Source organism: Neovison vison, chromosome 11 (genome assembly GCF_020171115.1).
Source record: "Neovison vison isolate M4711 chromosome 11, ASM_NN_V1, whole genome shotgun sequence".
NCBI classification, from domain to species: domain Eukaryota; kingdom Metazoa; phylum Chordata; class Mammalia; order Carnivora; family Mustelidae; genus Neogale; species Neogale vison.
The window spans coordinates 9,233,859-9,249,805 of NC_058101.1; the positions used below are offsets into that span (position 1 = coordinate 9,233,859).

General features: G+C 39.7%; 1 protein-coding gene across 4 annotated transcripts in view; it reads left to right on the top strand.

The window, feature by feature from the left end:
* Positions 1-576: 576 nt before the first annotated feature.
* The window catches only part of ANKRD17 (ankyrin repeat domain 17), a 163,610-nt gene continuing 148,239 nt past the window's right edge, over positions 577-15,947 (top strand). For all 4 annotated transcript variants that reach the window (XM_044226144.1, XM_044226145.1, XM_044226148.1 and 1 more), the window contains exon 1: positions 577-1,467. In XM_044226144.1, the coding sequence (XP_044082079.1) occupies positions 1,051-1,467 (417 nt within the window). In that variant the 5' untranslated portion in view covers positions 577-1,050. The remainder of the gene's footprint in view (positions 1,468-15,947) is intronic.

The following is a 15,947-nucleotide window of genomic DNA, read 5'->3' on the forward strand; positions in this document are numbered from 1 at the left end:
GACTGGAAGAACTAAATCAGGGTCATTCCGCGAACCGTCTGCAAAGTCTGGCACAGATCCTGCTTCCTTCTCCTGTCTTCTCCCCTTTGGAAACTTCCAAGTCGTGGTAATCTCAGACTTCACCTAATCCAACTCCGCAGCACACAACTGTAAACTCAGGGCCGGGGAGTCTGTAACTCAACACTTAAAACTTAGGCAAGGAGGGCTCCCTCACGCACACGACGCCATCTCTCAAAGACCCACAGCCCTCATCAGGATTCGGAGGTGGGAAACATGGCCAGAAGCGAAACTACGTACGACAGTCCAGAAAGAGGCCCCACCTCCCGGATCTGGCGGCCCCGGCCTCCCGCTAACAAAAGTGTCGGGACCGCGCTTCCGCGCCGGCTTCCCACCCTTCCCGGGGCGTTCTCCTCCCGCCTGCCCGGGGGCCGCACGCACCGCAGCGCGGCCCGCCCGCCGGGACCCGGAACCCGGCCCTCGAAATCTCACTTTGCGTCTTTCGGCCACCCGCGCGCCACCGTTCGGGCGACGGCTGATGGCGTCACCCGCACTTCCGCCTGCGGCTGCGTTCTAGTCACCAGCGAGGAAGGAAGAAGGGAGGTCTGAAGGGCTGTGTGTGGAGGAAATAGCGAGGAAAGAGAAGAAATCCGGGCGCTCGCCGGCGCTACGACAGTAACCGCGGGTCTCTTCTGTCCCCGCCGCCCCCCTATCGGAAGTCGCCCTAGGCACACTTCCTCGCCTTTCCGCAGTCTCCCTTCCTTTGGGTCTCCCGACACCGGGTCTCTCTGTACGCCTCACCCCCCCCCCCCCTTTGCTCCCTCACACTCCCTCCCTTTCCCTCCCTCCCATCGTCAGCCTCCCCGCCCTTAGTATCGCGAGACGAGGTGAGAGCTGGCGGAGCGGCGGCGGCGGCGGCGGCAGTAGAGGTGACCGAGGCGGTGGCGGCGGAGGCGGCACCGAGCGCTGTGTCGGCCCCGGTGCGGCCGAAGTCGCGGGAGAGCGTAGCCCCCACGCCCCTCCCCCGTCCGCGCCCTCCCTCTTTCCCTGGGGATGGAGAAGGCGACGGTTCCGGTGGCGGCGGCGGCGGCGGCGGCGGCGGCTGCTGAGGGAGAAGGGAGCCCCCCGGCGGTGGCGGCCGTGGCGGGCCCCCCCGTGGCGGCGGCGGCGGCGGAGGTCGGCAGCGGCGTCGGCGGCGGCAGCGGGGCTCGCTCGGCCTCTTCTCCTCGTGGGATGGTGCGCGTCTGCGACCTCCTCCTGAAGAAGAAGCCGCCGCAGCAGCAGCACCACAAGGCCAAGCGTAACCGGACTTGCCGACCCCCCAGCAGCAGCGAAAGCAGCAGCGACAGCGACAACAGCGGCGGCGGTGGAGGCGGCGGCGGCGGTGGAGGCGGCGGCGGCGGCGGCACCAGCAGCAACAACAGCGAGGAAGAAGAGGACGACGACGACGAGGAAGAGGAGGTTTCTGAGGCAAGGGCCTGGTTTCCAAGGCAGGAGGGAGGAAGGGACCGTAAAGGGTCGGGGCCGAGGGTGGGAGGGGACTTGCGGTGGGACAGATTCCTGTGGGTTGATCTATCTTAGCGGCCAGGCTTCCCTCTGCCCTCTTTCTTTCCCCGGCCTAAATCGTGAGGTGGGGGGGGGGGAGTGGGGGAGGGTAGCTGACACGTGGGGGGGTGGGAGGACCACACAGCCCCCCCCCCCCCGAGTGGGTGACCAGCAGGTTATCTTGGGATGGTTCACACGGTTAAGGATGGAGGGACTTGGTTAGATTCCCTGCGCACGCCCGGCGGAGTCGGCCTGGGGTCAGCAGGGCCGTGCTGTTCCTGGGGCGGGGGCGGGACCGAAGCGGGAGGGATGGGACCGGAGGTAGCGGAGTCTCCCGGGGGATGACTGGGACGCTGGTAAATTTCTCCCGCTTGTGAGGCGGACCGGGGCGGTTCTGAGGGGAGCTAAGGTCGTAGTGGACTCAGAGCTAAGTATTTGTGTATGCGAGAGACACGTGAGAAGCTGTACTTTTCCATACTCTTCTGCTGCAGGGTTTTCGGGTTTTGTTTTGTTTCTCTTCCCATAATCATTGTGGCTGCTGAAGTAGCCTTTAGCTCTTTGCTCTCTCAAGGATTGTGGATGAACTGAACTCAGATCCGTATGCATTTTTATATAACTCGGTGGCTGAAAAATGTCTTTGACTCTTACATGTGCATACATACGTACCTTCAGATGCTTCTTAGTGAGGACAAATTAAGGCACGCTTTGTCGTTTTCCAGATCATATGGGACAGCTGAAGAGTGCTTTGAAGCCAGCTTTGGTTGTGGTGAGTTGGAATAGGAAGGCCTCTTGGTTTGTCCTAGTGATCTGGTTTCATAACTGTTTATAATTTTTCCTGGGTCCACAGACAGGCGGCGTTGCAGGACCTTATTCAAAGGCCACATATAACCCAAAAGCTCAGTAAAGCATACCATACTGACAAAAAAACTAAGTTAGTCTTATTATCAGCTCTTTTGTAACTCTCTTGTCCACTCCCTGAAATGGAAGCTAGAAAATCTTGATTTGGAGAAAGAAGTTGTAACTTAAGGCAGCAGAAGGAAAACAGCTTTAAAGGCTGATTTTAAATCTTGTAAGAGAACGACTGAATTATCTAGAAGTGCCACTTGTCATTTATTCTCTTCGACGGAGTTTATCTTGGTGCAGAGCTTATTTTTTGAAAACTGCGTTACTGGAAGACCAGATTCTTTGACCTCAGATTGGATGAAGTTATATAGGTAGACATACAATAGTTCAAGTACGTATGCCAAAAGGTAGACACTCCTTGCTATTCCGTTATCCAATTGAATTCTAAGAATAGGTTTGTGTTGATAGATTCTGTACTGATTTTAGTTGGACCTTTCAGTATAGGGTGTTGCTTGAGCTACGTTTGAAACAATGAAGAGGAGGATGTGATGGGATTCTTAGTTCTAATAAAATCTATTATGGTAGTGAGAATCTTTCATTTGTATGATTCTTTGCAGAGATGAGAAGCATTTTTTGAAGTAATCTAGTTCAGCCCTTTTATTTTTAAAATGAGGGAAAAAAAGGCTTAGACGAAACTGATTGTGGCAGATAGTAGCAAAAGTAGAAATCAAAGTTTCTAGTGGCTCAGACCAGTGCACTTTTTATGACAGCTTATTTCCCCTCCTGACATCCTTCAAAAAATTAGGCAGTGAATTGCAGGGTAACACAATCATGCAGCTGTGAGCAAAGTGCCGATATTTTGTTAAGATTTTTAATTCTCCCACAAAATATCAGGCTCTGGTTTGGAACTTGGTATCAACTTGAGTGCAGTACTTCCTGGAATATTACGCCTGTAAACTTCACAAACCTAGGTAGTTTTGTTCACTGGATTTGGCCTAATAAATAAAACTTTTAATAAGTTTATAGGTGTGTTAATTTTGTGAGTCAGGTTTATTTTCCTCAGAAAATGGGAATGATATGTGTTGACTTTCACCAACTAGGGGCGTTTCTTTGTTTTTAATATGCTTTATTTTGTTTTGTGCACAGTGCTGTGAACAGTGGGTTTGTCCTTTGTTATGAAGATGAGTCAGGAGAAATAAGTGTAAGAAAGTGCAGCCATTAAAAATCTATATAGGTGCATGTTGAGGGATGAGCAGGCAGAAAGGAGTACAGTATGTTTCTGCACCTGCCTCCATCCTTGACCAGAATAAAGCAGTAAACATACCTCACAGTCACTGTATACTGTAAGCTAAATGGATGAGTTGTGCAGTGTTTTTCATTTCATTATCATTTTATTGACATGTCAGCAGAAGGTTAACTTTCTGGAACTAGGAAATCTTGTGGCTAATACTCATTGTATTTAAGTCCATTTTCTAATTTAGTCTCTTATTGGTTACACAATGAAGAATATGGAAAACATGATCCTTGAGATTATCCTGCTAATAAAAATCATCAAAAGATTAAGGAATATGAAGTGTTACAGTTTTTGTATGTAGTTGTGGTTTCAGGTATTTAACCAGATAATTTATCAAAAATATATACCTTTGCCACAAAGAAATGTTAGCTGGATATTCTCTATATCTGATGAAAGAGGAAAAGTGGGAAGGAAAGGAGATTTAATTTAAACAAGAGCCTTACCTGAATGTTGAAGAACAAGCATCTGATTCTTATTAAATGTTGGAGTAGCGTATTGAGAATTGTATTTTCTATTGAATGGCAGAATAGAATAATCACATTTTAGATAATTTGTGTAACTTTGTCTATAACTGGAAAAAATGGTATAAGAGCAAGAGCTCTCCTTTTCCCTCTCCTACTCTCCTCCCTCCTATTTGACTCAAAAATCTTAGATCAAAAATTGAAAAATGCCTAATTGTTTCGGCTTTCAGTGGGTGACTAATATGGAAAATACACAGAAATTTATTTCCTGACATAAAATCGTAATGCACTTCTTTTCAAATTAGTGACTAAATTAAATTGCGTACTTGAATATTCCAAGAAAAAGATGTTAAAACTGCATGAGTTGATACTCCATTTCAGAAAAACTGTTGCTTTCTATTGAAGGCATTTTGAAATGTAATTGAATGGTTTCAGTGTTTGCTAATGCAGAATTCAAAGGGGAAAAAAACTTTCTTTAAAGGTAGGATTTGTGTTTAAAAGTAACTTTTATTAAAGATAAAATGTAAAGATTGTAGGAGTTTTTCAGAATTCTGGCTATATTTGGTAAGTAACTTGAGGCTTTCAAGTTAAGAGACAAACCTAGTGGTGAAATTTTAGACAAGGGGAGCCAGTGAATAAATTAGTACTGACTTACTCACTTTGGAAAGGATTTGCAAGGCTGGGGAGAATCTGTTTGTAGACCTGGAAGAGGTAGGGTTGAGAATGAGGGAGAAAAAAAAAATATTTCAGTAGATTTTGTTCCCTCAAATTTGCTTCCAAATCTTATTTTTTGGGGGGGGGGTGTTTGTTAATGGAAAAATGCCATTCACGTTCCTTTGTTTTAATGGTAGAATCCCAGATGAGTTCAGAGAAACTTACTTGTTCCCCAGTTTCATCTCTTAATTGATATAGCAATATTTGTAAACTAGATGTTAAGATCTTTGAAAAAGTAGTTCGGTCATAATTTTCTTGTCTCTTAGTCTGATTAAGCACAATACTTGATTAAAAAAACATTTTCGGTGAATATTAGTACTTACAGAGATTCCATAATTCATTTGGGAAACCAAGAGAAGGAACAGAGTTTCTCCCTTCTTGGATCCAGGGCTGCCAAATAGCAGATTTCAGTATCTTTCAGTTACTAATTACTTCTCTTAGTGACAGTCCTCTCCCATAGGGATCTTTCTCCATAGGTGTTAGGAGGAAAGCCAGTTAAGCCAATGTACATTGATTGTTGAATGCCTGAGAAGTACCTTAAGCCTCTTAGGTATATTTACATTTTAAAAGCGTAAAAAAACTATTACTTACTCAGTGCCTACTGTGTGTCGAGTCTAGCTTAATGGTCAAGAGCATGGACTATAGCTTAGAGTCAGATAGGATCCATCCCTTACTAGCATTGTGATATTGGACAAGTTACTTAACCTTTCTGCACCTTAGTTTGCTTTAATGTAAATGGTGATAAGGTATATCATTGGTATGAGAATTAAGTAATACAGATACCATGTATTCTTATTTTCGTCATATCCCTATGAAGTAGGTGTCCTCATATTTGTTTCATTATTCAGTACGTGTTTAGAGTTCCTGTTGTATGTTGGGCATTTTGTTGTACTGGGTAGTGCTCGTTTGGGCAGCACATAAACCAAAAATTGTTGTACTGGGTAAGTACTGGTGAGCAAAACTATTTTAAGACACATTGATTTTTAAAATGCACCAGTGATTAAATATAGGTTTTGGGAGGTATGATACTGAGAATAAATGGTTAAACGTAGATCCTGAATAAAGTGGGTGAGTTTCAGAAATATACAGATGTTGGGAGGGGTTATTCATGTTAATTTTAGAGTCAAAGATACTGGCTTAGAAGGAAGGGTTTTAGGTAACTTAATCAGGGTCACATAGCCAATAAGTGGCAGAACAGGACGTAACCTGTCTGTTTGATTCAAAGCTGCCTTGTTTGTTCGTTCATTCATTCATTCACATGTTCTGTTATGTGTATGATGTTGAGTACAACATCTTAGATGTTGGCATTTCGGATAGTGTGAAAACAAATTCAGATGGTATAGGGGAACATATTTTAGGCAGTAGGGCAACCACTGAAGACAAATTGACTACCCCAAATTTTTCTTTCCTTTTCTTGTTCTTATTTTCTTGTTTCCTTCTCTTTTTCTTACTCAACTCAATGAAAAAGAAGAAATACAGGAAAGTACAGATGAAGTATGTCCATATTCCCACCATCTAGAATGAACAAATGTTAACTTTATAGTTAACAAAATGAAACTTAATAGTGAAAACTACTCTCTCTAGAAGCAGTCTCTTGCTTCTTCCTCCCTCTCAAGATTTTTACTTTGCAAGGTTATTTCCTTTCCTAAGCTAAAAAAATTTTTTTGCTCTTAAATAGGAGTTGTTAATTTGGGATCTAGATAGGCTGTGAATACTGAAATTAAACCCTAAAATTTGATTGAAGTTGCTTGTGAGGTGTTCTCTTCTTTCTCCCTACCCCCAATAGTGTGTGTGCAGAACTTTTATTAGATTCTCAGAGAGATCTGTGACTCCTTCCCTCCCTCCCACCTTGTTATTTTGAAACACTCTCACTCAAATAGTAGTGGGGAATCAGACAGGCATTTATGTGCATTGTTTAGAATTAGGAAACTACTTGTAACCAAGGTAATGTAGTAACACGGAAGGCCTATTTCTGTTGTGAAGTCCAAGACTTACTTGTTCTTTCTGTTAAATTAGTCCTATGCTTACTCTTACCTTAAATCCTCACATTTTGCCTTTTTAATTGCTTAATTAATGAAGCAGCTTTCGTCTGTTCTTCTATGGACTACCAGATCTGAAGATGGAAACCTTGCCTTACACATCTTTATATATCCTGCTGTACTGTACCATATGTGTTATATAAGTCCTCGTGTCTTAACCTCTGCTAGGCTTTCACGAAGTCAGATATCTGAAGTAAAAATAAATAAGTAATAAATGAATTTCTTCTTTAACCACTTACTCTGGAAATATTTGGGAACATCAGAGGAATGCATTTTGACTCCCTGAAGGTTGCAGGAGTGTTTACTAGACTGTTTCTGCTAGAGTCCAGTTACACCATCTGGTTGACTAAAAGTTCAGTTTTTAGGTCTTGGAGGCAGCGTATTTGCATTTATGGCAGCAGTTTCTTCTGCATTCTTATAAAGATGATTTAGTGAGTTAGGAAATACCCTTGTAATGTATTTCCATATAATTTTTACATACTTGACCATAGATGAAAAAAATTTCACTTCATAGTTGTGAGGTAGTGCCTGTTGATACCACTTGTGTTTTTGTTAGGACCAATAGAGGGCACCAGCATCCATGATAATCTATGCTCAATCTGACTAACTTCCTTCAACTTTCACATTTTGGAAAAAAAAAACATTAGGAAATTGAAGGTGGAGAGTGAATATAAATATCCTTCTGGTCCCTGGAACCTTACCTGTCTGGTAGTTACGCCTATCCACTTGGCACGCACAATCAAAATACTCTTCCTAACGTATGGTGTTTAACTTCTTAATGTATATATGTTTTTGTCTTTATTTTGTTTTTTAAGATTTTATTTATTTATTTGACAGAGAGACAGTGAGAGAGGGAATACAAGTGGGGGGAGTGGGAGAGGGAGAAGCAGGCTTCTTCTCAAGCAGGGAGCCTGATTTGGGGTTTGATCCCAGGACCCTGGGATCATGACCTGAGCTGAAGGCAGATACTTAATGATTGAGTCATGCAGGCGCCCCATATTCTTATCTTTAAAAACATCTTTTCCAGTCATGAGGGGAAGTGGAATTGTGGAAGGACAATAGGTATCATTTTATCATTACTTATAACTTGGGTTTTAATTATTGAAGAGACATGTTGGATTTTATTTTTTCCAAAAATGCTTTGAAACTTGACATCAATATTCACCTGATTATTGAAAGCACAATGTAGATTGCTTTCTGTTATCTTATAAAACTCAAATATTACCTCGATCTTTTAAAAGAGTCAACTTGGTGAGACTAGATGTAAAAGAGGGTCTGTTATGAAAAAATGTAGTCTATAGTACTTTAGGAATTCCGTTTGGATCCAGTGTTCTTTAGTATGTTTATGAACACTTTTGATAATATGATGAAGTCCCCCTCAACGTGTACAGATAGGTCAGAGTGAATTGTGTTCAATGAAATAAGGTTGTTGAGAATAGGCTAAATTAAATAGGTTTTTATGAGTCATGGATAAAATCCATGGATAAAAAAATGGGCTTTTTTGGGCAATTGATCTGAAACAAAACATACTTTTTCAGTATGGTGTTGAATTAGATGAAATAAGGCATTGGAGAATCCTAACTCTTAAATAATTCTATGATACATCTGCACAAAATCGATTATGTATATTTCTGCCTGCTGTACCATGAAAATGATGACTAAAACTAAGCAAGTTCTAGAGTGGGATAGTTTAAAAATGATTGGAGGGTTAAGGATAGAATCCGTGATCAAGGAAGACTGCAGATTATACTTTATTTTTATTGCTTGTTACTTAATGTTCAGATTAATCAGTTACTCAAACTTGAATTGTGGAGAAAAATGAGAGGTGTGTTAGATAGTGTTGTTTCAATTTTGAAAATAACTCCTTATTTCTTATTTCTTGAGATTATCTTAAAGTACACACTAGACATGACTAATTTATGAAAGTAGTCAGTATGTGTGCATCTCCAGCAAGGCATATTCTCCTCCTGAGCTGTTATTGAGTTTCATTTAACTTTTTTTTTTTTTCATTCCTCCCATATTCCCCCCGCCAAAAAAGGAACAGAAAAAAAAAAAAAAAAAAAAAAAGGTGAAGAAAACCTGTCCTAAAATTAATTGGTGATCTGGGGTTTTCTTCTTGAATTGTCTTTTAATTAAAGAACCTTTGAGAAATAGACCTGTAGAAAAATTAGTTTCATCAGTTTTGAATTTGGAATAAATAAATATTAACATAAAGCTCTATTTTCCTTTTCTTCTTTCCTGTCACCCTAAATCTGAGACCTGAGAAGAAAATGAATTCTTCTTGTTTGAATCATACCAGGTCTATTTCCAGTTCAGTCTTTGATCTTATTATTGTCTCTTATCTTCTCTATGCGATTTCCCTCTTATTTTTTATTTGTATTTAATAACAGAAATAGCCCTGTTCAAAGGCTCCAGTACAGTTCTTAAAAACATTTATTGACTCTATCCTATGTGTGGCTGTTTTCAGTATATAGTAATCTCACCCATTTGAAAAGTTAGCTCTAATAGAGTAATAGCTATGTTGAGTTGAATGATTTTACTCACCTTGTAGGTTAGTAAAACTTAAATTTGTATACATGAAAAATTAGAATGATGGAATTGTTTTTTATGAGTTTTAGAAAATATCACTTTCCTAAATAAATTTAAAAAGCATTATTGAGACCTAGCAAAATTAGGGATAATGAGGAATTTGAAGAAACTGAAACATTATTCCTAGTTTTATAAAATTTAAATCATGTAGAGATAAAATTAATAATAATTTAAAACTGTTAAAATGGTTTTAGTCCTGTATAATTAATCTATTTGGGAATCTGTTTTCAGTATAACTGTGTTCCATTAGAATTGGTCTTATTATATGGATTGTCTTATTTTTGTTTTTTAGTATAAGTTGAATAGACTTTACATCTTTTATGAGTGCCTCTTGTAATGCTCACTAATTTGTGGTATTGTGTTCTGATTTTTTTAAGATAAGTCTGTATGTGCTGTTTTTCTAGAATATCCTTAACCATTAAATGACACCAAAGACTCATCCATTCTAATTTTATCCTGAAGATTTTATAGTGAGAATAGGGGCTGTAAAGGTATACTTGTGGCTAATGCAGATACAAATATGTTAAAAGATGAGAAACGGTGTTATAGGACAGTGTAGAGTACAATGTTAAATATCTTCCAAATTAGATTCTAAATATAGTGTTTTTGTAGTTAAACATTATTAATTAAATTTATATACATTTGTAGGAAATTTGACAAAATGAAAAAGATCTAAAGAAGAATACAAAAATTGCCTATAATTTTATCCTCCACAATTAATCATTATTTTAAATTTTTTCTTTTTTTTCCCTTGGTGGATGTTAATCAAATTATCTGTCACAGAGAACAAAGCTGTCGCTTACACATTTTGTCTGCTAAAAGTTTCATTGATGAACATACTTAAAATACATCAGTTGAAGAGAGAAGTCTTCAGATAATGGTTATTTACTTATTTATCTATAAAAACTAAGGAATGCGTTCATACTTTTAAAAAAAGTTTTCTAATAGCTAGAGTTTTTGTCTTATTCTTTCTCAAAGCAGATGTTGCTAACAGCTTGCTGTATATCAATCAAACATTCTAGTTTCTTGGTGGGAGGGAATGAATGAGCGTGGAGTGGGGAAGGGGGTCTGTGTGTCTGACAGAGTGCATTAAGATTTCCCTCATTGTTCTTACTTACTTAGGGATGTTCCCTAGTATGAATGTTCATAATTTATTTGCTCTTTTATATTGGTAGACATTTTTTTTAAAGATTTATTTATTTTAGAGAGAAGGATAGAGAGCGTGCGCATGTGCAGGGGAGGGGCAGAGGGAGAGGGAGAAGGGGAATGTCAAGCAGACTCAGAGCCGGATGTTGGGCTTGATCTCACAACCCTGACTGACACGATCATGACCTGAGGAAAAACCAAGAATCAGGTGCTTAACCAGTTGAGCCACCCAGGCACCCCTGTATTGGTAGACATTTTGATTGTTTTCAGTACATTGCTATTACCTGTATAATGCTGAAGTGAATGTCCTTTTACAGTTATTTTTGAGTCTAGAAATATTTCTTTGGGATGGATTCCTGGAAAGAATTGCTGGGCCAGACGTTGTGCACATGTTAAATTTAATAAATACTCCCCAAGTTTTACTTGCATCAACACGGTATTTTAAGAATATTATTGGAAATGAGCAATCTTAAGTTTTTAAAATGAGTTAAAAAACAGTGTTTTGTTTTTGTTTTTATTTTCCCGAGTACTGTTGACATTGGGTAAATTTTAATTTTTATTTTTCATTTGGATTTCTTTTGAAAATTTACTGTTATATCCTTTACTTATTATTCTATTAGAATTGTCTTCTTTTTAGTGATTGTTGGTGCTGTTTATATTTATGCATAGTAATCCTTCACAGTATTATTTGTTCTTCATTTACAGTAGTTTCACAACATAGGAATATTTTTATTTTTGTGTAGTAAAATGACTTACTCTTTTACGATTTCCGGAGACCTTCACCCCAATATTTTAAGAAAATATTCTTAGAAGTTTTCTTTTGATACTGCTGTGGTTTGTTTTTGAAAGTTACACAGATATCTTTTTGGGTATAATATTTAATTGTTGTGTCCATTTCTTATTCTTTTTAGTAGCGTTTGACTTTGTTGACTAATTTTTGCCTCTTAAAAATTGCTGTTCTTTCGCTTATGTAATACCACCCTCTTCTATTTCTACATTACTAGCTGCTTTTATTGGTCTTCTTTCTTCCTCCTAGTCCCCTCACTCACTGTACATTTTTTGGTTATTTGGTACCTCATTGCTTAGTCCCGAACCCTATTTGGTCTTGTAGGTAGTCTCACTTCTTAGGTGATCTTACCTAGTTTTGTGTATTTATGTATATGCTAGTGACTATCAAGTGCATATTTCCAATTTAAACCTTTCTTCTTGAGTACTGGTATGAACCTTTTGGTCACCCAACATTGGTACAAACCTTTCTCCTAATACATACTTTTCTTCCTTTCTCAAGAGAATCTCTCCAAAGTTCCATCCAGTTACTAGACATAGCTCAACATGACAGATATCTACGTATTTCTTTTTTTCTTAATTCAGCAAGTAATCTATAAAACAGTGAGTCCTTTTGTCCAACCCATTGCACAGTGGAGAAGGAAAGAATAGAAGTAGATAGCGGATCTTTCTGATCAGAAGATTCTGCTTTCGCAACTATATAAATTCCTTGGTTAAACTTTTGATTTTGCTCTATTGGTGCAATGCCCTTTTGACTGTTGTGTCCCCTTGGCTTTGTTCTTAGGTGATTCTTTCTTGTTATTTTCCTTTGCCACATTTGAAATAGTAGGCATTCAAGAATACGACATCCTAGGAATTGCACAACATTTATAGCTTCCTGCCAGTTGGTATAGATTAAGGACCTGTACGTTTTTTAAGGTTCAGTCCTAGGTTTTTGTAGACCAGTAATGTAGTTTGGTAGTACTCTTCAAAAACTTTACTAATAGATTTCTGTTCTGTTCTAAGTCAGTACCATATGACATTATCTTTAGCAGACCCTTTTTAGTCATCATTTGTGAAATCTACTCATTCTTCCTCTAGTCTCTGTGCTAGGCCTGTTCCTCTTTCCCTGTGTTGCTGGGCTACCTTGAGGGCATCTGAAATAATAGGCTTGAATGGTGTATCAGGCAGGGTTTAACCAGAGAATTAGAACAAACAGATTTCTATGAGGGGGTGGGGAAAGAGGTAGGTATTAAAAGATTTATTGCAGGGAATTGGATTACAATTCTGGGAGCTGTCTAAGTAAATCTGAAATTTGTAAGGTAGGCATTTGGGAACGGATCTCAAGCAGTCTAGAATCCATGGGCATATGTTGACACTGTTCTCCCTAGGCATTTAGGAGAGGAAGATCCAGGAAGGGAGAACAATAGACTCAGCTGCCACTTGGAGTCTCATTTGCCAGGGAAGGTCCCAATCTCTTTTAAAACCTCCCTACTAGGTCAGGTTCACTAAGGATGATCACCATAGTTTAAAAGTCACCTGATTAGGGACTTCAATTACATCTACAGATCCCTCCACAGCAGCATATAGATTAGTGTTTGAATTCTTAAGAGGAAGTACTTACAAAATGGCCACTTGCCTTCCCCTCCTTTTAGTTTAGCCTAACCAAGTTGACACATCAAAACCCATCATAAAGGGGCCCTCTTCACATGTGCTTTGCTACTCTGTGGAAAAGAACCTTTGCGGTATATTTGGAGCACAAAAGTCCTGCCTTTCCTAACTTGAGAGGCCTCGATTTATTGGACTGAGGCGAGGGTCTGGTTTGCTACTGAGCTTCTCTCCGTGGCACTCTATTTATGTCTGTCTCTGTTCTATGTTTTAACTCTTGGTTGAGCTGACGTTATTGCCAGTTCTTTAAACAGCCAATACCTGTGATTATTCTGAGTTTTTCTAACTGCTTTTCTTAGAGCTATGTGCACCTGTTAGTCATGGAATGTGCCCTCCCCATTATTGCAGACAGGAGTTTTACTAAGTGGTTTGGTACTGCAAAACAGAGGTGTGGTTAGTTTTCCTGCCTGGCATGTTTTCTCACTGTATGTCCTCTGAGCCTTACCAGAGTTTTTAGTAGTTTGTTTTGGCAGCACTCTGCTTCTAATAACTATTGATTAAAATATAAGATGAGTTGTTAGAACAAAGAGACTCCAAAACACATGTGGTTGAAGCAAGATAGATTATGTGATACCGTGGAGGTTGTCCTTCCGGTCATGCATAGGTGTAAGTTCTCCTGTTTTGTTACACCATCCCTTAACCTGTGCTATTGAGTATGGTAGCTGTGTACCACATGTGGCTAGGCTACTCAGTGCTTGAAATATGTCTAGTACAACAGAGTCTAGATATTTAGGTTTATTTAGTTTTAATTAATTTTAATAGTCACATGTGGCTAGTGGCTACCATATTGGAGAGTCCCAGATAATAGAACATACACATCATCACAGAAAGTTTTATTGGACAGCTCTGCCTTAGGGTGTTGACTTCATCTACCAAGTCTAATTTGGCTCACTAGCATCACATCCATGTTCCAGTCTGTTGTGGACTGAATTGTGTCTCCAGAATTCATATTGAAACCTTAATCCGCATTGGTGGGAATGCAAACTCAGTACGCATACCGTGGAAAACAGTATGGGGTTTCCTCAAAAAATTAAAAATAGAGCTACCCTATGGTCTAATAACGGTACTACTGGGTATTTACCCTCAAAATACAAAAATACTCATCCATAGGGATACATGTACCCCTTTGTTTATTGCAGCATTATTTACAATGGCCAAACTATGGAAGTAGCCCAAGTGTCCTTCAGTAGATGAATGGATATAGAAGATACCCCCCCAACACACACAAAGGAATATTATTCAGCCGTAAAAAAGAATGAAATCTTGACGTCTGTAACAATATGGATAGAGCTAGAGCATATAATGCTAAGCAAAATAAGTCATTCAGAGAAAGACAGATATCATGTGATCTCATTTATACACGGAATTCAAGAAACGATACAAGTAAAGGTGAAAAAGAAGGAGTGACAGACAAAGAAACAGACTCTTAACTATAGAGAACAAACTAATGGTTATCAGAAGGGAAGTGGCTGGGGAGATGGGTGAAATAGGAAATGGGGATTAAAGAGTACACTTACTTACCATGATAAAAAAATAAAATGACAAAGAAACCCTAACACCCGGGCGCCTGGGTGGCTCAGTGGTTTAAAGCCTCTGCCTTTGGCTTGGGTCATGATCTCAGGGTCCTGGGATCGAGGCCCGCATCGGGCTCCCTGCTTCCCCCTCTCTCTCTATCTGCCTCTCTGTCTACTTGTGATTTCTGTTTGTCAAATAAATAAATAAAATCTTAAAAAAAAAAAAAAAAAGAAAGAAAGAAACCCTAACACCCAGTATCTAGGAATGTGACTGCATTTAGAGGTAATGCCTTTAAAAAGGGAATAAAGCCAAATCAGGTCATATGGGTAGACCCTAATCCAGTCTGATAGGTGTCCTTATAAGCAGAGGAAATTTGGACATAGAAAGAGACACCAGAAATATGTACACACAATAAAGATCATGTGAGGACACAGCAAAAAGGTGGCTTATCTACAAAACAATGATGGAGACCTCCAAAGAAATGAAACATGCTAACACCTTGATCTTGGATTTCTAGCCTAAAAAACTGAGAAAATAAGTTTTTGTTTTTTAAGCCACCGAGTCTGTGGTATTTTGGAAGACAGCCCTAGAAAACTAATGCACAGCACAAGAGAAATAAGAAGCAGGAAGGCAGCCACAGGTACTTCCTTTTATTGAATTGGCCAAGGATTTGCAAATATCACTTCCTGACCAGAACTTAGTTCTATGTCCATACCTAGGACCCAGTTCTTGCTGTACGGTCATCACACCCCCATATAACTTGTGGAGAAGTATTTTATTAAAAGAAGGGTAGTGTGGATATTGGAGGGTAATTATTGTCTTACACCAATATAATTTGAGGATTACATTCTTTTTATGGCTAACACAAGGAAAAAAATTACTCCTGGATCCTGAAATAATCTTGTTGACCTAGCTTGGGTCATGTGTCCATTCCTGAACCAGCCGTCAATAAGGAAAAAGATGCTTTGTTTAGGTATAAGTCATGTCTTTCTGGCCTTCAAGACTAGGAGAGGTCATTTTCACCTGAGTTTCATGGAATGGTTTCCCAGAAACTGTTTCTGTTGCCAATAAGGTGAGATGGCAGAGGGGGAAGGGAAAGGATACAGGACATAAGATTTCCAAAGTCTGCTTTGAAATTTCCCACTTCTCTCCATCTTTGCTACCATCACATTAGCCCAGGCCGTTTACTTGGACTTCATAGTAGTTCAGTTTGATCTCCTAGCTTGCTTTCTTGTCTCCTTACACTTCATTCTTCATGCAGCAACTAGGCCGATCTTTCTGAAACGTAAATCATTATTTGACTTCTCATTGCTCTTAGAATAATAAATACCCAAACTCCGACGTTGGCCTGTAAGATTCTGTATGGCTGCT